This window comes from Ammospiza caudacuta, chromosome 9 (assembly GCF_027887145.1).
Source record: "Ammospiza caudacuta isolate bAmmCau1 chromosome 9, bAmmCau1.pri, whole genome shotgun sequence".
Taxonomy (NCBI): Eukaryota; Metazoa; Chordata; class Aves; order Passeriformes; family Passerellidae; genus Ammospiza; species Ammospiza caudacuta.
The window spans coordinates 5,896,581-5,921,938 of NC_080601.1; the positions used below are offsets into that span (position 1 = coordinate 5,896,581).

Here is a 25,358-nt window from a genome sequence, read left to right on the forward strand (position 1 = left end):
CGGTGCCCGCCCCGGTCCCTCCCCGCCGAGGCGCCGGCGGTCGGCGCGGCCGCGGGGCTGCGCTCCCGCCACCGCTCCCGCCGCTCCCATGGGGCGCCCGACGGCGCGGCCGGCCCGGCGCGGCAGCTGAGCCCGGAGCCCCCAGGTACCGAACCCCCGCCCGGACCGGGCATCCTCCGAGCCCAAACCGGGAATTCTCCCCCCGAGCCCCGGGACTGGGTGTTCCCCCGCTCCAGCCCCGGCTCCGGGCATCCTGCCCCGCTCCGCGCCCCATCCCGGCCCCGGGCAGGCCCCCCGGGACCGGCTGCCCCTCTCATGCCCTCCCCGGGGTGCAGGGGCTCGTTTCCCGGCCCGGTGCGGTGGGAAGGGGATGGATGGAGGCCCTCGAGGGTCCCCCCACCCTCCGGGGGTTTGTGATGGGCACCCGGGGGCGGGGGGCGCCCCCAAGGCAAGGCGGGCGGGACAATGGGGGAAGGTTTGTTTGCCCTGGAGCACAGAGCCCACGGCGTGGCCATGAGGTGCCCCAGCCGTGGCCAGGAGGGTCCATCCGGAGCCGAGGGTGGGCTCCAAACCTCTGGAAAATCGATGGATCGCTGGTGGTGAGGCCCAGCGTGCGCCCCACGGATGGCATCCTCCCACCTCTCCTGCCTTTGAGTTGCGTTTGCTCTTTAAAAGGGGCTTTTTCTCTCCCACTTTTGGCCTGGAAGCCAGCCCAGCACGGCTGGGAGCCCAGCACGGCTGTGGGCCGGTGCCGGCTGTGCCTGCCGCGGCTCCGGAGCGAGTTTTGGGATTCGCATCTCTTGGCTGTGCCTCGCTCGCACCCCCAAAGCCGCCCGGGGAGCAGGCTCTGGGAGCGGAGATGGCCGGGGGATGAAGATGGAGGAGGAAGAGGAGCAGATGTAGCCGAGGTTTGGCCGGGCAGCCAAAGGCTGGGATGGGCTCCGTTCCCGCTGGCACGTGGGGATGGATGGATGGCGCCGAGCCCGGTGGGCTCCAGCCCCTGTGGCACCGAGTCACCGGCGGGAATGTACCGGGAGCAAGGCTGCCGGCACCCGCCGAGCTCCTGCCCAGCTCCTCGGCGCTCAAAACTTCCAGAAAGCCCATCCAGGCTGCCTTTCCGATGGCTGCCGGACTTTTCCGGACCTGCTTTCCTGCCCTTTGCCCGGTGCATCCTCTCGGTGCTGGGGGAGCCAGCACACCCTCGCCTTCCCCCGGCCGTGGCACCCCTCGCACCCCTCGCTTGTTTTCCTGCCCTGGGCGGGAGAAACCAGCGGGTTTTGGGGTGGCTGGGCTGCCTGAGGAGGAGGCAGGCAGTGCCTGAGGAGGAGGCAGGCAGGCAGCGGCGGTGGGACATTTCCTTCCTGGAAGGCAGGAAGTGATTATGTCTGTGCACGGAGCCTAAAAATAACGGGCAGGTCTCTGCTGTGAGCGAAACTCCCCTGGGATTTGCTTGATTTTTGCTTTATTTATTAAGAGAGCGGGCCGGGGGAGGTGAGATCTGTGAGTCCTGCTGCATCCCAAACCCAAACCCATACCACGCTGTTGGTGTGCGTAAGGTGCTGCTTGTCCTGGCAAAGGTGTGGTCGGCGTGGAAAAGCGGCCCCGTGTAAAAGGAGCCGTCCCTTTGCTCCGGCTGCCTTCCCCGCGTTGGGAGGGGAGCCGTGGTTTGCTATGAATAGCACAAAATCACAGCCCTGGCCTTCCCAAAGGCCGGCTCTGCCTGGTGCTGCCCATCCCCGGGCTGTGCTGGGGGGACGGGCTGAGATCCCCACCCTTGGGGACACCCTGCTCCCCCAGAGCGGGGAATGGAGGAGAATGTGACCCTGCTCCCCCAGAGAGGGGAATGGAGGAGAATGTGACCCTGCTCCCCCAGAGCGGGGAATGGAGGAGAATGTAACCCGGCTCCCCCAGAGCGGGGAATGGAGGAGAATGTGACCCTGCTCCCCCAGAGCGGGGAATGGAGGAGAATGTAACCCGGCTCCCCCAGAGCGGGGAATGGAGGAGAATGTGACCCTGCTCCCCCAGAGAGGGGAATGGAGGAGAATGTAACCCTGCTCCCCAGAGCGGGGTCACACCACACAACCTCCGGCGGGGCAGAGCTTGGCAGGCCTGGTTTGGGTGTGGGGCTGTGGAGCTTCCTGGCAGGCTGGGGAATGTTTGGTGCTGGACAAAAGCTTTGCCCACAGGTCGCTGGTCTCTTTGGAGATGCCCCCCAGCCTTTATCCTCATGTTTTATGGCTTTTTGTTTTGTTTTTTGCTTTGTGCTGCTGAAAGGAAACCCTTCAGGCAGACCTTGAGAGCACTGGCAGTGAGCTGAGGGCACGGCTGGCAGCGCTGGTGCTTCCCAGTCAGGGCTTTGTTCCTCTTTCCATGGCTGCTCCTTGGTGAAACCCCTCACCTCAGCAGCAGGCAGCCCCAGCATCTCCTGCCTGCCCAAACAGGAGCATCCCAGGGACAGATGGAACCTGCCAGCAGCCTTAAAAGTTGTGTGGTGTGAGGCAGCAGTTACAGGTGGGCTCTCTGCAAAACCCTGGAGCCACTGAGTGGTTTGGAAAGGACCTTAAAGGGCATCCCATCCCAGGCCCTGCTGTGGGCAGGGACACCTTCCACCAGACCAGGCTGCTCCAAGCCCTATCCAACACTTCCAGGAATGTAATTCCTCCCAGGCTGTGCTTAGCAAGGCAAGGCTGTTTGATTATACTGATTAATAATGCAAACCAGGTTTGTGAAGAGGGGCTGCAGCCTGGATACCATTCCCAATGGATACTAGCATCCTCCTCATGGTGGGGAGCAGACTGGCATCCCCATTTTTGGGGTGGCTTTTTTCTCCTCCATTCCATGTCTCAAACAGCTTTCCCTGGCTTCAGGGTGGGGGGTTTAAGTCAATTAACTAAAGGCAAGTTGGTCACATGGAGGATGGGGATGTGGCACTTGGTTTTCTGCCAAAAACCAGGAGCATGTTGGGGAGGGGGTGTGAAATGCCTGATCCTCGTTGTTCTGGATGCTCCTGCTCGGATTTGGGGGCAGGGATCCCACTGATGCTGTCCTGTGGTGCTTGGCAGATGCTGGTGGGGGGATTGGCAGCACCCATCCTGGCCTGACTGGGAAAGACCTCTGGACTCTCTAGGAAATGCTGCTTATTTTGTTATACTTTTGGCCATCACCACCGGCTCTCCGAGGAGCTCCTGAGGACGGAGGGCAGTCACTTTTGCTCCTTTAAAGATGTTAATAAATCAGTCAAGGCTTGTAAAAGCAGAGCTGTCTGCTGCAAAGTTGCCTTTCCAGGGCCTTTTCCTGCCTGTGGCAAAGCGTTTTTAGGTTGATTTGTGGCATTTTGGTTCTTTGCTTTATTTTACCCTCACAGGACAACACATCCCAAATCATCTGCAGCTTAATGTGTTATTTCTCACCTTTATTTTTTGTTTTATTATGTGCTTTTGAGAAGCCAAGCCGCTTCCTTCCGGCATCACCTGGAACAACAGGAGCCTGGTTCCCATGCAGCCTTGGCTCTGGGACATCTCCAGGCTGTCCCACAGAAGCTGTTTGTGTGGGATTTCATTTCTGCTGGTTTTTTTGAAGAAGGGGGTTAAAGAGCACGCTGGGGCGGGGGGCTCAGCTCCAGCTCCGCTTCCTCCAGGCTCCAGTGATGCCCCTCTGGCTGCACCAGAGCTTCCTGCTGGCCTGAGGTGTTTCCTGCCTCCCTGCTTGGCTCAGCAGTGCTCCAGGGGTGCCCCTGGGTCCCTCGGGGACGCATCCACGCCAGCTCCATGCTGAAAAGCCACAGGGGCTGCCCCACGCCGAGGAAGGATGGATTCACTAGGAGGATGCTGCTTCTTCCCAAAGGGCTTTGCTTTTCATTTAGAGGAACTTTAAAAGCTATAAAATATCCCGAGGATGCACGGGAGGAGATTTATTTGATTTATTTCCTGCTGACAATGAGGCAGCCAGGCAAGTGCACGCTTCCTCCTCGGCGCGGTGGCCGGGGCAGATGCATCCTGCAGCTGCAGCCTGACCACTTCCCACTATATTTAGTCCATTGTTTGCTCTAGCTTTGAGTCCTCTCCAGGTCCCCGGGTGTGGGAATAACCCCTGGGCTGGGTGGAGGGTGGGAGAGGTGGGAAGATGGAGGGCAGAGTGCTGTTAGAGTGTCGTGGCTTCTGTGGGAGAGGCTGTGGCATTGCACGCACAGGATGTCTTGGCATGCTCGAGTGGAATTCTTGGGATGCTCCTGGTGCCTCCTCTGGTATTCCCTGTCCAGGCTTGGCAGAGCTGGGTGGTTTGAAACAGGGTCTGGAGGGGAAGGGAAGCACTTCTGCCCTGCCCACCCGTGGCTCTGGTTTCTCGTTAGGCAGCAAGAATAATTAATTGGCAGCGCTTTGAATTTAGGGAAAACGCCTGGAGAGGAACACTGGTGGTGTGTTTGGTGGGATGCCCTCGTGCAGGGTGTTGGCTCTTTTGGCAGCTGGGGAGAAAATGGGCTCTTTGTTCAGGAGCCTTGGCCATGACTGATCTTAGGCTTGGCTTTGGGGTCTGTGAAGGGATGAGCTGCCAGCTCGGGGAATATTTCTGGGGTTTGTCCCCAAAAAGGAAGGGGAGACAGGAGGCCAGGATGCTGTGCAGGGGGATGTTGTCTCTGTGTCCTCTCTCTCCTAGGAAGGAAACCCCCAAATAAACCGTGGTGAAAGGGAAGGGATGCTCAAAACCAACCCATGCCAGCTGAGGGCTGATGACATTGTAAAATCCACGTGGCTGGCTTCCCAGCCTCCTAACCTGGAATCACAGAATCCCACAATGGTTTGGGGTGGGAAGGACCTTAGAGATCATGTTCCACCCCCCTGCCATGAGCAGGGACACCTTCCACTAGACCAGGTTGCTCCAAGCTCCATCCAGCCTTGAGCACTTTGAGAGGCATCAACAGCTTCTCTGGGTGTCCTGTTCCAGTGCAGGAACATCTCATGGTGTTTGCCACCTGTGGCCAAACAGGGATGGGGAAAACAGTGATATGGAAAACAATGATATCTGGGCTAATCCAGAGCCCTTTGGTGGGCTGGTCCCCGCCAGGCTGGGCTCTGGGCTCCTGCTTCCCTTGGCTGGCCTGTGATGGTGGCTTCATTGCATCTCTTCCCATTGCAGCCACCAGCAATATTTGGTTAAGTTCCAGCCAAGATAATTTTATCTGTTTTCCTGGGGTAAGGTTTTGCTTCCCTACCCATCTCAGTTTGTGTCCCAGCTTGCAGAGTGGGCACTGGGGGATGTAAATCCTCCTGCTCCCATCAAATGCAGCAATACCAGTAACTAGCTGCTCCCATTTGGTTAACACCACAGAACTTCCCTCTTCCCGTGGCTTTTTAGAGCAGTTCCCTTGGCTTCCCTCAGCACCCATTTTGGGTAATTTCGGTACTTTTCTTGCTTGGTTTTGCCTGCCCAGCCTAAGCAGGGAGTAGGGGAAGAAGCTGAGATGTGATTTCCTCTCTCTGTTCATTTTGTGGTTTGAAAGGCAATTTCCAAATCTGCCCGGCGTCTTTTATGCCTGTTATTTCTTGGTGTGGTTTGTCAGGAAAAGAAAATATCCCTGGGGGTTTTAGGGTGAAAGTGGGTGTCTGTGGGGAGGGGAGAAGGACAAAAGACATACAGGAGCTGCCTGCCTTGGAACTGGGGGGTGGAATCTCCATCCTGCAGCATGGGCATGGCTGGAGGGATCGATCCAGCTCAGTGTTGAAAAGTGCACCCATTCTGAGCAAGATTAGGGAAAAAAAGCATCCTGGCTGGATTCCCCATTCCTGCTTGCTGCCTGAGCTCTCCAAAGCCTCGAGCACTTGCTCTGAAACACTCAAAACCTCCCTGCTTTTTTTTTTTTTTTCTTTATTTTTGCCCTCACAGTGTTTCCATGAAAGAAACACTCAAGGCAACTTTGGAGAAACGGCACTGGCCTGAAACAGCTGTTTTTGTTTTCCCCCCCCTCTGCTCTCGTGTGTAAAAGAAACCAGGCTGCCTAATGGTGCATAAAATTCACAGTAGAGCAACAAGTTTTCCGTGGAGCAGGGAAGGAAGATGGGGAGGAGGGGAAAATGTGTGCCTGGGCACAGTGGTCTAGAAATAGCACATTTTCCGCAGGCTTTTCCCCCCGCTTGAAGCATTTGCAGCTGCTGGGGGCATCACATTCGCTGGGATTGCAGTGAGGGGTTGATCCTGCGCTGCCTGTGAGGCAGGAGGAGCAGCTGCAGAGGGGTTTGTAGGGCTGGGTTAAAGCCATTCCCGGGGTTAAAGCCATTCCCGGGGTTAAAGCTATTCCCGGTATTCCAGTGCTGAGCATCGCCTCGGAGCAGGTACCGTCCCCTCTCGGGTGCTGCCAGGGTTATTCCCACGCAGCACAAAGGAGGTTTCACTGGGAACTGTCTCGTTAGGAGTGGGCAGAGTTTTGTCTTTTCCAGGCTAGCCCTTTGCCATCCCTGGCTTTGTTGGGAAGCCGGGATCCGGCCCTGGCTGGCGCAGACAGTCGGCTCATTGTCCCAGCCCGCTGGAGTGTGGCGGGATGCTCCTGGCCGCCGCCAGGCCTGGCCCTTTCCATTCCATCCCTGTGCAGGGATGAGCTCCCTGGGGATGGAGCTGGAGCTGCTTTTGGGGTCCCTGCTGCCCTGGCTGCTCCCCTGGGATGGGGATAACCGGCTGCTTCCAGGCTGGCACACACCAAACCCCCAGTAACATGTGCTCTCTGTTCCAGAGTTTTCCATGTGAGGAGTGGTTTGTGGGTGCTGGGACAGCAGGGGACGAGGCTCTGTGCAGTGCCATGTGCTGACTCAGCAGATTTTAGCAACCGGATCCAGCATTTCGCCCTTCATTCCCCCCCTCCCTCCTCAGCCCTACTTTCAGCTCCCCGATGGAGCAAGCTGCATGGCAGGCAGGAAGAAAGCCTTTTGTGGGAGCGGGAGGAAAGGGCTGGCTGAGCTTCCCTCCCTGGCCGCCTGTCAGCAGGGGGTTGCCCTGTGCCTGCCTGGGATTTTCCCATCCTAAATCAGGAGCAGCTGAAGAATAAATTCCTCCTCCCTTTTCTTTCTTCCCCCACCTCCTTGTTTTCCGTTTTGCCTTTCCCCCTTCCATCCCCGTCCTGGCAGAGCTGCCCTCGGATGATGGGTACGACGGCCAGCGCGGCGCAGCAGGCGGTCTCGGCATCGCCCCTGGAGAGCCGGGCGCCGGGAGACGGCAGCATGGAGGACCAGCACTCCCTCAGCATCCACTCCTTCCAGACCCTGGGGCTCCACAACAGCAAGGCCAAGTCCATCATCACCAACAAAGTGGCGCCCGTGGTCATCACGTAAGTCCTCGGCAGCCTCCAGAATCCTGGGTTTCTCCACCCTCTTCTCTAAATATTGGGGTTTATTTTGATCTTGACCTATGCCATTACTTTTTTCCTTTACCCACCTGTGTGCGTGTGGCTCTTGCAGGTACAACTGCAGGGAGGAGTTCCAGATCCACGATGACCTGCTCAAGGCCAACTACGTGGTGGGACGCATTTCTGAGGCCACGCTGGAGCACTACCTGGTGCAGGTGAGCATCTCTGCCACCGATTTCATCACCCAGCTCATTTCAGCCTGGCCTTTGGGGACCTCGGGAGTTTGTTAGGGGGCTCATTTTGAAGATCACTTAGAAAAAGCTGCTTTTACACTCAGCTGTGTTGAAGTCCCACCTTGCTCAAGTCCACTGATGTCCCACCTTCTCCCTTCTGATGTTTTGCAGGGGAAATACTTCATGGTCAGGGATGTGTATGGAAAATTGGATGTTTTGAACACTACTGGCAGCTGTGGCGCTCCCAACTTCCGTCAGGCCAAGGGAGGTTACGCCGTGTTCGGGATGGGGCAGCCCAGCCTCAATGGCTTCAAGCTGGTGCTGCAGAAGCTGCAGAGAGAAGGCCACAAGGTTGGTGGGAGGGTGGGAACTGGGGTGGGGAAAAAGCCAGGAGAGCTTTTAGAGCTTCTTCCCCGCTCTTTGCAGGAATGTGTCTTCTTCTGTGTCCGCGAGGAGCCCGTGGTGTTCCTGCGGCTGGAGGGGGACTTTGTGTCCTACACGCCCCGGGGCAAGGAGAACCTGCACGAGAACCTGCAGCGCCTGCAGCGCGGCGTGCGGGCCGAGAGCCTGGAGCTGGCCATCCGCAAGGAGGTGAGCTGGGAGGGAATGGGGGCACATCCCAGGGGTCAGAGGCTGGAGGAGGGTTTGTGACAGGGTTTTTCCCGTGCCCCGTAGATCCGTGACTTCGCGCAGCTGAGCGAGAGCGTGTACTACGTGTACAACGACATCGAGCGGCTGCGCGACGAGCCCCACGCCGTGCGCGTGCACTGCGACGAGGACATCCAGGTCACCGACGAGGTCTATCGCAGGCCTGTCTTCCTCCAGCCCTCCTACAGGTCCTTCCTCCTCCTCCTCCTCCTCCTTCTGGCACCCCTCAGGCCGCGTGTCCCCCGTGGTGGTGGGGATGGAGCCCCTCGGTGGTGCCGTCCTCACAGGGCTGTCCCCGTCCCCGCAGGTACCACCGGCTGCCCCTGCCCGCCGAGGGAGCCCCTCTGGAGGAGCAGTTTGATGCTTTCATCCGCTGCCTCAGGGTGAGCAGAGGGAAAGCAGCTGGTCCTTGGGGCCTCCTTGGGGTGGGGTTTGCTCCTGTGCTGTGTGGAGACCACGACTGCCTGAGAGCATCTTTTCCTTAACTCTGCCTGTTAGAGGTGTCTGTGCCTGCAGATCCCACTCCCCTTGCTGTAGGATGCTGCTGGAGATGTCAATGTTGTCCAGCAGTTCATCCCTACCCCTGGCTAGAAATGACCATCCCTGGCCACCTCCAGGCAGCTTTTCCCTAAATGGCTTTGGCAGGAATGATTTGCCTTTGGTGCAGAGGTTTTCCACGTCAGAGCTGCTTTTTTTTTCTTTAACATTCTGTAAGATGAAATCTCAGTGGGCTGGGGATGAGTGGTGGGAGCATCTCCAGTGAGGTGGATGGAGAGGGCACTGGGCAGGGGAATGCAGTGGGTGGGCCACCCATTGTCCTGTTCTCCATCCACCCCATCCCCTGAGCAAAGGGAGATGCTGCCCACCCCTCCATGCCTGGGCATGGCCTCCATCCCAGCCGCTGATGGGGCAGACCTGGCTCTCCTGGAGGCTGCTGGGGTCTCCATCCATCCATCCATCCATCCATCCATCCATCCATCCGTCCGTCCGTCTGTCCATCCATCCATCCATCCATCCCTGTGTCTGTCCCTCCCAGGAGAGCCCCAGCTTGCTGCTGCGGGACCCCGGCCGGCCCCCGCCCGCGCTGCTCTTCGGCTGCCAGACCGGCGTGGGCAGGACCAACCTGGCCATGGCCATGGGCACCCTGGTCCTCCACCACCACCGAGGAGCTACCCAGAAGCCTGAGTAAGCAGAGCAGCCCCCAGGGTGGGACTGGGGCCATGCCCATTCCCCCTGGGGCTGGTTTGATTTCCTCCTTCTCCCACCGCAGCTTCCCCCCCTTGCCCAAGTCATCTCCCAGGGACAGGCTCCGGGTCATTCAGGCCTTCATGGAGATGGTGCCCAAAGGCCAGCAGATAGTGGAGGAGGTAAGGGGATGCTGGTGAACCCTCCAGCAGGATGGCTGTGAGGGAGGGATGGAGTTTCCCCCCAGATCCGAGGCTTACAGAGCAATTTCCCTTTTGCTCCTCCCGAGGTGGACGGCGCCATCGCCTCCTGCTCGGAGATGCACGACATGAAGGAAGCCATCTACGAGAACAAGAAGAAGCTGGAAGGGATTGGGGAGGACTATCAGATCCAGGTAATCAGAGGAGTGCTCAGATGGGAGCCATCGGCACCGGGAAATTTATTGAGCTGTTTTTGCGCCGGGATGAGAAGAATGTAAATTCTGGAAACCCAAAGCTTCCTGTGAGCTGGAGATTTCCCAGGGATATGAAACCTGGAAGGTTGTGGAGTGTCTCTTTTTTTTTTTTTTTTTTTTTCCCCTCAGTTGTTCTAAAAGCCATAAAATGGAGCAGGCTGGGATTGGGGGGAAACAGACTGGTTTGGGCTTTGCTACTGCTTCTGGTAGATGACCTTGGGGGCAAATAATATCCTGTGCCCTGATTTCATCAGCTCTAAAATTGGAAAATCGATATCAGCCTGGATGGTAAAAGTCCTTGGGAGCTGAGAGGGATCATTGCAAATGTAGTCACCCAAGGTCAGGCTTTTCTAGTTGTGGATTTATGTTTTTTCCTGTTGTTTTGAAGAGCCATCAGGGTGGCTTTCCATGCTGGGGTCTTCCCTGCCCAGCCAGGGGGCTCCTCACCAGGTGATGGAAGGAGGTTGGATGCTCAGGTAGAAGTGCTGCCCTGATCCCAGTTTCTTTGGAGATTAATTTTCCCATTTAAATGTTGAACGTGGAGTGGAAGTGCTGGGGCTGGTTGTAAAGAGCAACTTCAAAGCAGGTGCCCTGTGCCAAAAAAACCCATGAAAATCATTAAGCTACAGGAAAAGAAGGCATTTACTGTCACTTTTTTGGTGCCTAGTGGCAAGTCCCAAATTTTATCCTCCCTTGTTCCCTTTTAGGGTGGATTTGGTGCTGTTTGTGTGCTGGCAGGTTCTCTTGTCCAGCAGGGGAAGGTTGGGCATGGGACAGGGGATTTTCCCATTGCCTTGAAGCCTTTCCCTGGCTTATCCCTGCTGGGGAAAGCTGCTCTGTGTCATCTTGGGCTCCTGGACAACAAACGGCTGGGGACTGCCGTAAATAAGCCTCAAGGAGTGTTTATTTGAAGTCTTTGTGGAGCAAGAGCAGGTTTAAACAGTGGCAAGGGGCCAGGAAAATGTGCTGGGGGCACATGGAGGGTGAGGAGGGGAGAGCGGATAATGCTCAGTCCTTGGAAAACCAGCCTGGACTTGTTTGTGTTGGAGTGGTACTGGTTTGGTTCTGGGGGGAAAAAGGGCATTTCTGGGCACAGAGGAATGATGTCTGTGGGTTTCTGCCTGGGTTTGGGGGGCAGAAATGGAGATTCAAGCTCTCAAGTGATGGAGGTGCAGGTGAATCCTGGTGTGGGATGCTGAGCAGCCAGACTCCCACAATACCTGGCTTTCCATGGCTGAAACACGAGTGGATCATTCCCCTTTCCACCCACAGGGTGTTCTAGGGGAATGTTGGGAGGTTTGCCTTGGGTGGGAGCACTGGGGTGGATTTTTTTGCAGGAATCCGTGTGCTCGGGAAGCAGCAGCACCGCTCTGCTGTCGGTGCTGCCGGCAAACCTGGCATGGCTCCATCCCCACAGGCTTTGTTTTGAGTTTCCAGAGCAAATCCCACTGCCTTTCCTCTTGATAAATGACTGCAGGCCGGATTTCTCTTGTGGAGAACAAGTAAATATTCATGAGTCAGCCACGGAGTGTCCGGGATGAGCAAACCCCGCTCGCCGAGCTGAGCCCGGACACAGCCCCATCTTGGAGGGTTTTCCATCCTGGCCTGGAAATGGGTTCCACAGGCTCCTGGGGATGCTTGTGGATGCCATGCTGGGTGTCCCTTACCTGGTGCCAGGTTCATTTGTTGGATGGGATGCTCAGAGGTACAAACCTCCCCCCACCACCATGAGGTTTCTGAATTGCGGAAAATCCCGAGGGTTTGAATTTCCTCCCTGGGAGGGAATAGCTGTGGTGGAGAATATGCTGGGTTGTGGAGGTGATGATAAAGAAGAGGAGGAGGAGGAGAACTTGCTGGAAACATAGGCATCAGGGTGCTTCTGGACATGGAAAAGGGAGACACTTGGAAAAGAAGGATATTGCAGGGTGTGTGGCTGGCCTAGTGGTGCCACTGCCTGAGCATTTCATCCAAAGGCCATGGAGGTGGATGGAATGGGGGCAGGACCTTGCGTTTTCCAGACCTATCCCCTTGGGTTTGAATGTCCCAGCTGGACAGTGTGTCCCTGTGACAGCATGGACCAGTTGGAAATGCTCCAGGTGTGTCCTTGTGCTAAGGGAAAGCTTTTGTTTTGAGCTGAAATGCAAATTTATGCTTTTGAGCATCATTTAATATGGGAAACTGGAAACTGAAAAACTTTTTTCATTAGAAAAGTAAAAACAATTAATCCAAAGTGTCTGTAGGGCTCTTTCCCAGCCTCCTGCTCTGGGGGGCTGCAGGGCTGGTCAGCTCTGAGCATCACAGACTCCCTGTCCTTTGCTTCCAGGGGAGCAGCACCAAAGAGTATTTCCTCCAGAGGACTCTGCAGAGCCTCGAACGCTATTTCTACTTGATTGCCTTCAACTACTACCTTCATGAGCAGGTAAAAACCTCCAGAACCACCCAAAACCTTCCTTTCCCTTTGTTGTTTTTGTCTCTGTGGCTTGGTGGGAGGGCAGGGGCTTCCCCCTGTGGTGTTACATTTTATTTAAATGGCGTGCTCTGTCTCACCCCTCCAAAATGAAAATGTAGGGTTTATTCCAAGCTTGTGTTCCTCTCCAGAAGTATCATGGATCTGTAATCCCACTGGCCCAAGACTTGAATCTCCCTGTTAAATTGTGCAAGGGAGACGAGATGCTCTTGGCGCTTTTCTCCCCAGGCTCTCCCTCTCTCCCCTTCCCTCCCTTCTCCCTCTGGAACCATGCTGCTCCCATGAGTGGGACCCCAATAAACCCCCATCTAATTAACACCCTCAGCAGCCCTGTGGGGTCTCTTTCCCTGCCTGCTGCTCCCAGGGAACACACATCTTAGGGGACACCCAGGGATCCCCCAAAACAGCAGCTCCATCCCCCTTGGAGTTTTCCTAGCGGGTTGTCCGGGTGGGGCGGCGGGCAGGGGGCTCAGAGCCCAGGCTGATGGTGCCTCCCCCCCGGCAGTACCCCCTGGGCTTTGCCCTCAGCTTCAGCAGGTGGATGTGCCGGCGCCCGGAGCTGTACCGGCTGCAGGCCGACATGAACCGCGCCGAGCTCACCGTGAGCGCCGAGCTCCTCACCAAGGGCGCCCGCGTGCTGGTGAGTGCTCCCGGGGCTTCTGCTGATCACAGTGACCCAGAGATGGGTACAAGTCTCTTTTCCCAGCCCAGCAGTTGAAGAAGGAGTTAGGATTCTTCTGTTCTTGGTCTCAAGGTTGTTTATTTTTTTGTTATGTATAACATTCTTTCTCCGACCCACTGCAGGTCTGGCAGTTCGGGTTGAGGCACACTAGTGTTATCTTTTAATACTAAAACTACATGTACATTATTTACTATAACTTCCCAATACCTATCACCTATGCTAGACAGTGGGCTTCTACTCTAAACCAATCCAACAGTGCCACCATCACCCAGAAGATGGAGGCTAGGAAGAAGAAAGAATAAGGACAGGCCGTGCCCAAATTCTTCCATCTTGGGACCCTGAGGCCCCATTCTAAAAACCCAAAAAATCTATTTTTCACCCTGTGACTAACTAATTGTTATTCTGCTTAAACTCTCTTGACTTGTAATCCTTCATATAAAGGTAGTGATTTGCTCCATGGGCCAAAATCAGTCACAGGTGCCTTGGGCTCTGTGCCAGGGTCTCTGAGCCCCCTGGCAGGGGCTGGAGCCATCCAGGACAGCCAGAGGGATGTGGAGGGCTGGGAGAACTCCTTTAAAACCCCATTAAGCCTGTGATGGGCTACCCTAAGTTGTCACCTAACTCCTAGAGTGAGTGCTGCAGCTCCAGTGATCTGTGGTCTCATGCAGATTAAACCTGTGCTGCCTTCTGTCAGACAATTTGCAAAGGGCCCTTGTATGGGAATAAATCATGCAGACTCCGTGTTCTTCATGGGGGAAAAAGCCCCTTCTTCAGTCACATACAGTTTTTATACAGTTTTACAGACCTTATGTGTGACTCCAATTGGTCAGGAGCTTTCTTGACAATTATTTTAATGGTTATTAACAAGTTGTCGCCCTGCATTGATTGGTCACTCAAACCCATGATGTCTTCATGCAGGAAAAGTTGTTTGTGAGAGGTAATTTTAAATTTTTTGTCTAACAGTGTAAAAAAAGTTTATACAGGTGCTGGTTTTCTTTTACCCAGGAATAGATTGTTATGCTAAGGAACTGCTCCCACCAGGATTGCTTTCACATGGGAACTTGCAAAGGGCTAGCTTGACTTAGAAGAAATGACAGACTAGCCAGAGCATGCCTGATTTTTGAGACCTTTTTCTTACAATTTTTCCACTTTACTGCAACACCCTTACAGATGGATGACAGACAGCAGGTTGCAATTTTAATAAAGGAAAAAAAGAGGAGATGTTGCCACGTTATATCACAGTACAGGCTGGCTTTAATGGGCAAATTAATTCAACTCAGCCAGCTCCATAAACTAGCCCCTGGGCTGACTGACAGGAACTTCAGCCAATTACCTTCCTTCCTAAGCTGCCAGCATGTCACCGGTCCAGGATTTGGGGAGAGTAAAAAAATCAGACCTATGAGCTATCCAGATCTGGTTTTTCAAATGTCCTTTATAAAGAAAGGCTTGAGAATAAACTCCTTCTGTTGCCACATGAACATGGGGTGAGGGGTTCTCTTTGCAGAAGGGGGAGTGGGTTGGAGACATTCCCAAAGGGTTCCCTGTTGTAGGGCAGGTGTCGTGGGCTCTTGGCTCCAGCAGCTCCTGCTGGCACCCTCAGCAAGGATGGAACTAGATGGTTTTAAAGTCCCTTCCAGCCAGAGATCCCTGTGCACGTGGATGTGTCTGGAGCATCCCGTGACGTGAGCCTGGGCAGCAGCTCCGTGGTGGGGTGGAGGAGGCTGGGGCTGTTGGTGCAAGAGGAATCTGTCCCAGCTTGGAAACGCAGCCATGGGGCTTTGAACCCTGGATGTCTTGGAAACACAGCCATGGGGCTTTGAGCCCTGGATGTCTCCATGGTGGGGTGGAGGAGGCTGGGGCTGTTGGTGCCTTGTGCTGCAAGAAGAGCATGTCCCACCTTGGAAACACAACCATGGGGCTTTGGGACCTGGATGTCTCCATGGTGGGGTGGAGGAGGCTGGGGCTGTTGGTGCCTTGTGCTGCAAGAAGAGCCTGTCCCACCTTGGAAACGCAGCTTTGAGCCCTGGGTGCTGCTGTTGGAAAGGTCTGGGGGCTTGTACTGAGCAGGGTCTGTGGGTTGTGGAGTGCTGCAGGGCTGAGGGTGGGAAGGGACATCCCTTGCCTGTGCATTGCTCTGTTGCAGGTGGCGGATGAGCGCTTCTGCCCGGATGTGCTGAGCACTGCCAAGGAGATGAGCGTGGGCAACTTCCGCAGGGTGCCCAAGATGCCCATTTATGGCACGGCACAGCCCAGCTCCAAGGTGAGGGACACCATCCCACATGGGGCAGGTGTTGGATTTGTGGTGTTCCCTGATGAAGGAAGGAATGATGAACCCGACTCCATGTTTTCAGAAGGCTAATTTATTATTTTATGATACTATCTTATATTAAAGAAAGCTATACTAAACTATACTAAAGAATACAGAAAGGATACTTACAGATTGCTAAAAAGATAATAATGAAAACTCGTGACTCTCTCCAGAGTCCCAACACAGCTTGGCACTGATTAGCCATTGAGTCAAAACAATTCACATGAAACCAATGAAACAACTAACACCTGTTGGTAAACAATCTCCAAACACATTCCAAAGCAGCAAAACACAGGAGAAGCAAATAAGATGAGAATTGTTTTCCTTTCCCTCTGAGGCTTCTCAACTTCCCAGGAGAAAAATCCTGGGCGAAGGGATTTTTTCCAGAGAATGTGAATGTGGCAGGCAGGGACCCCACGTTGGCCCCCAGCCCTGCCATCACCCTCGCCCCCGTTCCCCCAGAGCCTGGGCAGCGTGCTGCGGTACCTGACGGATGCCAAGAGGAAGCACTCGCGCATCCTCTGGGTCAGCCTGCGGGAGGAGGCGGTCCTGGAGGGGAACGAGCAGATCTACACCCTGCGGGAGCCTGGGCTCCTGGAGGAGCTGATCCCCGTGCCTGCTGCCTCGCCCCAGCAGCTGGAGGTGAGCTCTGGGGGGTGCTGGGGGCTGTGGATGTTCCCAGGAACCCTCATGGGTGATTTTGGCAGGCTTTCATAGTTCCTTACCCTCTGGGTTTGTTTTCCTTTGGGAACAAGGAGCGAAGCAGAGAGAGACCTACCCTGGAAGAATTTATAGCATGCATTGAGAGCAAGGGTAAAAGGCATCTGGGGAAAGGGGAGCGGATGTTCCCAGCTGGATTTCCAGGGGAGACAGGCACGGGGGGAGCTTGGCTGGAGGAACTGCCTGGTGTGGTGGGAAATGATGCTCCTGGGGCTCCCATCAAACCCAGAGGGACCTGGGCAGAACTGCCAGGACCTGGTGTGGGATTTGGGGTGTTTGCCTGCATCTAAAAATATTGATTAAAATCCTAATTAAAAATTAGGAGGGGTGGGTGTTACAGCGAGGGTTTCTTCGTTTTCTGCAGAAACTGGAGACTGCCCTGAAGGGGGACCTGCTGAAGTGCCAGAAGTGGCTGGAGGTGTACCTGGAGTCAGAGAAGCAGATGAAGATGTTCAAGAGCTGCCTGACCACGCAGGAGATATTCAGCCAGCAGAAGAATTCCTGCCAGGGACTCACCTACCGCCGCATCCCCATCCCCGACTTCTGTGCTCCCAGGGAGCAGGTACCCAGGGAGGGAGGGAGGGTGCTGCTGCCTCCATCCCAGCCCTGCTGCTGTGCAGGAATGTCCCCTGGGTGCTCAGTGCTTGACAGGGCAGGGGGGATCCCAGGAGGTGCTGCACACAGAGGCTGAGTGCCTTCAGGTGGGCAAGGATGGATCTGGCAGTGAGGAAACAGGGAGTTCAACCTGGGGGCTGTAGGACAAAGGGGACCCCAAGGTGAGGAAGCCCTGCATGCCTAAAAACCCACTGGCTTCATCCTGGCAGGACTTTGACCGGCTGCTGGAGGCCATGAAGAGCGCCCTGGCCGAGGACTCGCGGGCAGCCTTCGTGTTCAACTGCTCCAGTGGCCGGGGCAGGACCACCACGGCCATGGTCATCGCTGTGCTCACCCTGTGGCACTTCAATGTGAGTCCAGGGGCTGCAACAACCCCTGCTGGGGCTCCTGGGGAAGCTCTGCAGAGCCCATGGCAGCTGTGTCACACACAGCCAGAGGGTTGGAAGGAGTGTGGGCAGGGACAGGGTGGAATGTGGGGGTGGACACCTGTCTGTGTGTTGTCATTTGCTGTGCCTGAGTCCCAGTGAGCTCCAGAAGCCTGGGTGGATCCCTGGTGAGCCTTTACCCTCTCCCTGAGAGCTCCCTCCCCAGCATGAAGGGCTAAGGGCAGGGGAGAGCATGGAATGTGGAATGGTTTGGGTTGGAAGGAACCTTAAAGCTCATCCTGTTCCACCCCATTCCAATGGGCAGGGACACCTTCCACTATCCCAGGTGGCTCCAAATCCTGTCCAGCCTGGCCATGGGCGCTTCCAGATATCCAGGGGCAGCCACAGCTTCTCTGGGCACCCTGAGCCAGTGCCTGGAACAGTCCTGTGTCTATCCAGACATGTGCTCCCTTCTCGGGCTGGGGTAAAATATTCACGTTCTGTGCCTGGCAGAGGCAAGGTGGGGGATGCTGGACTGGGCACAGGCTCTGCATTTTTGTGCAGCCCATAACGACCCATTCCCCTCTGGCCACCCCAGGGCATCCCTGAGATGAGCGAGGAGGAAATCGTGAGTGTGCCTGACGCCAAGTACACCAAGGGGGAGTTTGAGGTGAGTCCTGGCACTCTCCCTCTACTGCTCCCTCAAGCCACAGCTGCTCGTTTGGAGTGGTGGCAGTGGGACAAGGCAGGGTGGTGAAGCTCCTGACCGTGCTCCAGGTGGTGATGAAGGTGGTCCAGCTCCTGCCCGACGGTCACCGGATGAAGAAGGAGGTGGACATGGCGCTGGACACGGTCAGCGAGACTATGACCCCCATGCACTACCACCTGAGGGAGATCATCATCTGCACCTTCCGCCAGGTGAGCCCCCTTCCATGGGCACTGGGCAGCTCCAGGGTCTGCAGCCGGGCTCTGGGACCTGCCCTGCCAAAGCTGGGGTGTCTCAGTTTGGAAAGACAGGAGTCTGCTAAGGAAGGCAGGAGCCTCCCCTGAAATGGAGAATGTAAACCCTCACCACACCTCTGAATTGCTATAAATTTTAAATTAAGGGGCTCTCAGGCAAAGATATGGGAGCAGGAAATAACAGTTCTTTAATAGGGAAGAAAATAAAAGGATAAAATAAACACTGCAGTACACTAGAACAACACTGACAGAGTCAGAACCCAGCCTGACACCCTGTGGGTCAGGGTGTTGGTGGCAGTCCCATTGGAATTGTGGCTGCAGCCCTCCTGGAGTGTCAGGAGTGGTTCTGCTGGAGCAGGAATCCTGTAGAAAGGTTCAGTCTTCCTCTGAAGATCCAGTGGAAGAAGAGACAGCTGCTGTTCCTCTGGGGAATCCAGTATAGAAAGCCGTGCTGGTGTCTCAAAACCCTCTGGGCTATATCTGGCTAGCAATGCTTGGCTCCTCCCTCTGGGCTCACATCTCACAATGGGATGTTATAGTTCTTATCAGCCAGGCAGGGACATTCAATGGCCTGTTATCAGCAGATGTCCCCTCCCAGAGGAGGAGTGATTGTGGAAGAGATAAGGAAAACTTGACAAAAGGCAACTGCCATACAGATGGCAATGAATACATCCTAGCTTGCAGTCTGGAGCATGGGTCATTCCTCAGGCTGCAGGTCTCTGGAGTGTCACCAGAGAGGTGCCAGGGTGTGGTGCTGTGAGGGTCCCCAGGACGAGGTGAGAAATGTGAATCTGACTCCATGTTCTCAGAAGGGTGATTTATTATTTTATGATATTCTATTATATTAAAAGAAATTATATGCTAAAACTATACTAAAGAAAGAGAAAGGATACTTTAGAAGGTTACAAAAGAATGATAATGAAAGCTCATGACTGACTCCTCAGAGTCCAACACAGCTGATGGTGATTGGTCATTAATTAAAAACAATCCACATGGAACCAAAAATGCACCTGTTGGTAAATGATTTCTGGACTACATTCCCAAGCAATCAGATAAATATTGTTTACTTTCTTTTCTGAGGCCTCTCAGCTTCCCAGGAGAAGATCCTGGTGAAGGGATTTTTCAGAAAATATCATGGTGACACCAGGGCCCTTATGGTCACGGTCACCCTCGGATCCTGTGCTGTCCCTTGCTGTCCTGCATCCCACCCAGAGTCCAGCCTGCATCCCACGTTCCTCTCCTGCAGCGTCCCATTATCCCATCCCATCCATTATCCCACATCCCATCCCGAGGCTCAGCCTGCAGAGGGCAGGGCTGCTCTGTCCCGCTCCACTCCCAGCCCCAGAGGCTCCTCAGAGTTTGGGAAGGAGGTTCAGCTTTGGGAAAGGAGCTGCCCCTGGGAATGGACTGATCCATGGCCAGCTGAGCCTGGGCTCCACAGCCCTGTTTCACTCTGTGCAGCTGATGAAGAAGCGAAAAGGTTATTTTAACCAGATTTGGGATGTTTCTAACCTGTGCAGCTGTATCACAGGGCAGAGCCCAGGGCCTGGTGTCATTCCTGGGGTGATTTGTTTGTGCCACATCCCACTGGGATTTCCTCACTGCAGCTCCTGCTCCAGCTGCCATTGATCTGTGTTTTCAATTAATGGCTGGCAATGATCGATGGAGGAAAGAAAAAACAAAATGTTCAATCACCCAGGAACATCTGCAGCTTCCTGGGGATTTGCCTCCTGAGATCCTCTGCATTTTTTGGGGAGCTGGGAGAGAAAACCTCTGGAGACCCAACTATTTGCAGATGTGTGATTATAAATTATTTATAGACACATTTATTTTTTATTAATTTATCTTCATTCAGGATAAGTACTTTAATTTTGGCTTTCTTTCCTTTACTATGGGCCTGTGACCATGTGGGGAGTTTCACCTGCTTGGCTGTCAGGCTTAGCACAGGGGGAATCCTGGGCTGTATCCCATTTCCAGGCTGCATCCTGGTGGGAAGGCAAGATAAGGAAGAGTTCATCCACTCCCTGTGCTCAGGGAAGAGCCCCTTGGCTGCTTCATCCATCCCATTTGATTTGGCTTGGCCCTGAAAAAATGCTTTAATTTAAATTTATTTTTTAGTTGTTTTTTTTTTTTTTTTTTCATCAGTGATGGGCAGCTTGGAGAATTGTTGGGGTTTTGGGAGCCTGCTGGGAGATGCTTTTCAGGGTTAGGGCAAACAGAAGGGAAGGGAAAGGTGGTTTAGGGGCTTGGTTTGGTTTGTTCTGACCTCTTCCCACCCCAAACTGGGAGGAAAATGTAGGAAAATATAAATAATGGGATAAAAGATAGGATAATAAGATGTTAAATAATAAGATAATAGAAGAAAAATAAATAGGATAATAGAATAAAATGAGAAGTAATAGGGTAACAGAAGAAAATTGGATAATAGAAGAAAATTAAATAGGATAATAGAAGAAAATGATAAGTAACAGAAGAAAAAGAAATAACATAATAGAATAAAACAATAAATAATAGGATAAAAATTAAGTAGGATAATACAACATGGTAAATAATAGGATAATAGAATGAAAAATAAATAGGGTAATACAGTACCAGGATAAATAACAGGATTATAGGATTTGCTTTCTACAAATACTGGCACACATGGGTGGAGGAGACACCTTTTCCCAAGGGAAGGGCTGGAGTGAGGAATTGCTGCTTTTTGGGGTAGCCTGTGGGATCAGGGCTCTGATTTATTAGCATTTATTAATTCCTAGAAAGGGCAGCATGCAGAGCTTGACATAATGGCAATAATAATACTAATAAAAATTACTGCATAATTATATACAATATCTAATAAAGCAATCAATAGAAATAATGAATGCATGAACACTATAATCTATATAAAACATATAAGATAGAAGAGATATATTTATAATTTTTATATATATATAATACTATTTATATTTGTATATATAAAAGAATACTGGGAGATGTGATGGCCATCAACTTCTCTTTTCTCTTATATATTTATATATATAAAATAGTACTCTTTATATTTATATATATAAAACAGTACTGGGAGATGTGATGGCCATCAACTTCTCTTTTTTCCCTCTTTTCTCCCTTTTCTCTCTTTTCTCTCTTTTCTCTCTTTTCTCTCTTTTCTCCCCTTTTCTCTCTTTTCTCTCTTTTCTCTCTTCTCCCTCTTCTCTCTCTTCTCTCTTCCCTTCCCTTCCTCTGGAAACAGAGGCTGAATCCAGGTGGGAATGCCTTGCAGGGAGATGTTTTTCCCTGGGGAAGTGCTCTACAGTCCAAAACCTCCTGGTTTGGGGTACAGTTCTCCCTTGGCTGCCTATTCCTGCTCCTGCCCCCCACATTTAGCCCTCCCTCACCTATTTTGGAGCTCTGGGAATGTTGTTACCCACTGGAACCGCAGGGAAATGAGAGCCTGGAGCGCCGAGCCCCAGCAGGAGCGGGCTGGACGGATGCGCTCATTTCTGTCCCCAGAGTGTTCCTTCCTCTTGCTGTGCCCTTCCCAGGCTTCTCCCAGGGCTGGGGCTGAGGGTGGGGTGCAGGAGCCCCCCTGGGGGTGCCGCAGGTGCCTCAGGCAGGCTCTTGTTCCTTCCAGGGCAAGTCGAGCAAGGATGAGCGGGAGGCGCGGACGCTGCAGCTGAGGAGCCTGCAGTACCTGGAGCGCTACATCTTCCTCATCCTCTTCAACACCTACCTGCACCTGGAGAAGAAGGACTCCTGGCAGAGGCCCTTCAGCCTCTGGATGCGTGAGGTGAGGCTCTCCCAGGCTGCCACCCCGTGTTTATGTGGGAATACAGGAGTTTGCTGGGAAGCAGGCACCTGTCCTTAGCTTGCACCTGATTTCTGGGCTTGCTGGGGCATCGTCCGTGTCCCTTTGCTCCCTGGCTTGGTGGCTCTCATGGAAGGCCACTGGAGATCCCACTGGCATCCCACCACATAGAGGGGGAGCTCTCCCACCCCAAACCTGCTCTTTTCCCCCAGTTTGAGTTTCCCAGGGGTTTTGTTGTGGTTGTAGCACCTGGGGGCCCACCAGCCAAACCTGCCTGGGCAGGACAGGTGGCACAGGGGATGGGACATGGGATGGTGGCATTGAATATCCAAGGGGATTGGGAACCAGCTGGAAAAATTGAATGGGGGTGAGTGAGAGACCCTAAATGATCCTTATGGAATGGGGGCAGGCTGGGTAAGAGACCCTAAATTACCCATATTTCTTTCTTGGGAGGGATGTAGGTGCCAGATTTATTTGGGACACATTGATTTGAATGGGAATGTTGGGAAGGGGCTGTAAATTTCCCTGGAAAAGGGACTTTGGAGGTGGTACAAGTCCTGGGGTGTGTGTGCTGGTGGCTGGGGGGTTCTTCTGCATGAAAGGAGAGTCAGGGGGAAAAAGGGGAAGCTGGGGACATGGCAATTTTAATAATGCTGCTATTATTATTATTATTATTATTATTATTATTATTATTATTATTATTATTACTATTACTATTATTATTATTATTCCTCCTAGTATTCCTATTTTTCCTATTAATATTGTTACATTTTAATTATTTGTATTTATTTAAATGTTATCATTGCACGACTGTATCTTACTATTTTCACTCTTAATTTTTGTACTTTTATTGTGTTACTTCTATCGATGCACCCTATAATTTCAGTTATTTTAAAATTTATTCTGTCATTTCCATCTCTTAACTTCTGTTACGGTGCAGAGAGTTTTTCTCCCCCCTTCCCGGCCGGCGCTGCTAATTCCTATTGGCATCTTTGATCCGCGGCCGGTGGAAGGGCGGAGCTGGGGCCGGAGCGGGGCCGCCCCGCCCTGGCATCCCGGCTATGCCGTGTTTGCATTGCCCGGCGGCCGCCGCTGGGGCTGGAGCAGCTTTGGTGGGGATTTGGGATGTTTGCTGCTGGCTGCATGCGGGAGGCCCCGAGGTTGAGTGCAGCGGTTTTTAATGTGGCGCTTTTTGGGGCTGCACCCTTTAGTGCTGCACCTTTTGGGGATGTATCTTTTGGGGCTACATCCTTTAGTGCCACACATTTTGGGGCTGCATCCTTTAGTGCCACACATTTTGGGGCTGCATCCTTTAGGGCTGCACCTTTAGTGCTGCACTTTTTAGGGCTGCATCTTTTGGGGCTGCACCTTTTGAGACTGTATATTTTAAAGCAGCACGTTTTAGGTCTGCATCCTTTAGTGCCACAACTTTTGGGGCTGCACCTTTTATGTAGAACTTTTTAGGGTTGCACCTTTAGTGCTGTTCCTTTTGGGGCTGCACCTTCAATGCTGAACTTTTTGGGGCTGCATAATTTCATGCTGCCCCTTTAGTGCTGCACCTTTTGGTAAAGGCTGCATCCTTTAGTGCTGCACCTTTAGTGCCGCATGTTTTGTGCCTACATCCTTTAGTGCTGCACCTTTTGGGGATGTATTTTTTAAGGCAGCAACCTTTTGGGGCTGCACCTCACCTTTTGGGGCTGCACCTTTATTGCAGCACTTTTTAGGGCAGCACCTTCAATGCTGAACTTTTTGGGGCTGCATCCTTTAGTGCTATACCTTTAGTGCCACAACTTTTGCGGCTGTATTTTTTAAAGCAGAACATTTTGGGGCTGCACCTTTAATGCAGCACTTTTTAGGGCTGCACCTTCAATGCTGAACTTTTTGGGGCTGCATCCTTTCATGCTGCCCCTTTAGTGCTGCATCTTTTGTTAAAGGCTGCATCCTTTAGTGCTGCACATTTTGGGGCTGCATCCTTTAATGCTGCACCTTTTGAAACTGTATTTTTAAAACCAGCACCTTTTGGAGCTGCACCTTTAATGCTGCAGCTTTTAAAGCAGTACCTTTTGGGGCTGCATCCTTTAGTGCTGTATTTTTTAAAGCAGCATCTTTTGAGCTGCACCTTTTGGGCCTGCATCCTTTAGTGCCACATGTTTTGGGGCCACACCTTTAATGCAGCACTTTTTGGGGCTGCATCCTTTAGTCCTGCTCCTTTTGGGGCTGCACCCTTTAGTCCTGCTCCTTTTGGGGCTGCACCCTTTAGTGCTGCTCCTTTTGGGGCTGCACCTTTAATGCTGCACTTTTTAGGGCTGCATCTTCAATGCTGAACTTTTTGGGGCTACATAATTTCATGCTGCCCCTTTAGTGCTGCACCTTTTGGTAAAGGCTGCATCCTTTAGTGCTGCACCATTTGGGGCTGCACCTTTAATGCTGTATTTTTTAAAGCAGCACCTTTTGGGGGTGCATCCTTTAGTGCTTTTGGGCCTGCATTTCCAGCACATGGATTTACATCTGCCCTCTGTGACCACTTTTGCTGGAGCATCTTTTAGCGCCTCGTTTTTCTTTGGGCGCTGCATCTCTTTTGAGTGCAGCCCAAAAGGTGCTGCCCCTTTTAATGCCACATCTCTTGTGTGTGGGGTTTCCATCCCCCACTCCCCCTGTCTGCTGGAGGGGAGGGAAAAACACCCAACCTGTGGATACAAGGAGCCTTTGACCCCCGGGGCGCCCCTTCCCGCTGCATAATCCCCGCGTTTTCAGCAAAAACAAGGCGCCATTGTAGCTTTTTGGCAGGAGGGTGCCAAAGCCAACAAACCCTGTGATGGCTGACCCCAGCAGCAAGGAAGAGGCTTAGAAAATGGATAAACTGGGGCTGGAAAAGGGCTGGGGGAGGTGACGGGAGTGCTACCAGGATGGGGAGGGATCTTCACCCTGGAGGTGGCAGAAGCATCCCCGGGGTGGGGAGGGGGATCCAACGTCCCTTGTCCCTCTGTTTGCAGGTGGCAGCAGTGGCCGGGGTCTACGAGGTGCTGAACCAGCTGGGGTTCCCGGAGCTGGAGAGCCTGGAGGGCAGAGCCCTGTGCACGCTGCGGGGCCGCTGGCAGGCACAGGGCGCCACGGCCCGGCCCTTCCGCGGCGACTTCGTGTAGCACACAGGGGCCCTGCTGCCTGCTCTGGGGTGGGGAAGGAAAAAAGACTGTTTTTCCCCAAATCTGAGGGTGTGGGGAGGGAGGGGCGAGCCTCGAAGCTGCCTTAGGATGGGAGGATTTCTGGGGTTCTTTTGGACGCAATAAAAATGTTGTAAATTAAAAACCGAGACCTTCCTTGCTTTCTCCCCGAGGCAGCGCGGCATTTACACAAATTTTTATATTTGTACACACAAAGGTGTGTTTGTGTGCATAAACACACAAATGTACATGTCTATATACACATAAATGTATATACATATGGTTATATTTTTATGGCTCCATGTATATATGGAGCCATAAACACCAGCAGCCAGAATTAGGACTCGCAGAAATCCCAGTCACTTCAGACCTGGGTATTTTTAGGGCTTGGGCACATTTGTTGATTCTTCCCAACTCTTTTTAGCTGGGGGAATGGCAGCTGTGGT

At 53.3% G+C, this 25,358-nt stretch overlaps 1 protein-coding gene across 2 annotated transcripts; it reads left to right on the forward strand.

Moving 5' to 3' along the window:
* Window positions 1–29: 29 nt before the first annotated feature.
* PALD1 (phosphatase domain containing paladin 1) lies at window positions 30–24,962 on the forward strand. 2 transcript variants are annotated; one of them, XM_058810512.1, is made up of 20 exons: window positions 30–145; window positions 7,113–7,312; window positions 7,443–7,545; window positions 7,735–7,914; window positions 7,990–8,154; window positions 8,239–8,399; window positions 8,519–8,594; window positions 9,248–9,396; window positions 9,482–9,578; window positions 9,686–9,790; window positions 12,174–12,269; window positions 12,823–12,957; window positions 15,143–15,259; window positions 15,770–15,949; window positions 16,392–16,589; window positions 16,852–17,055; window positions 17,603–17,677; window positions 17,785–17,925; window positions 21,578–21,733; window positions 24,745–24,962. In XM_058810512.1, the coding sequence occupies exons 2-20, from the start codon at window positions 7,125–7,127 to the stop codon at window positions 24,892–24,894; spliced, it is 2,676 nt and encodes an 891-aa protein (XP_058666495.1). In that variant the 5' UTR covers window positions 30–145; window positions 7,113–7,124; the 3' UTR covers window positions 24,895–24,962. The 2 variants fall into 2 exon arrangements, with proteins under 2 accessions (XP_058666495.1, XP_058666496.1); XM_058810513.1 differs by having other exon boundaries at window positions 16,852–16,992; window positions 17,606–17,677.
* The last annotated feature ends 396 nt before the right edge of the window (window positions 24,963–25,358 follow it).

Bases quoted from the DNA above. Each gene is read 5' to 3' on its own strand.
- PALD1 (XM_058810512.1), top strand. From the start codon at position 7,125: ATGATGGGTACGACGGCCAGCGCGGCGCAGCAGGCGGTCTCGGCATCG. The intron at 7,546-7,734 runs GTGAGCATCTCT...GATGTTTTGCAG, and splicing joins TGGAGCACTACCTGGTGCAG to GGGAAATACTTCATGGTCAG. The intron at 9,579-9,685 runs GTAAGGGGATGC...GCTCCTCCCGAG, and splicing joins GCCAGCAGATAGTGGAGGAG to GTGGACGGCGCCATCGCCTC.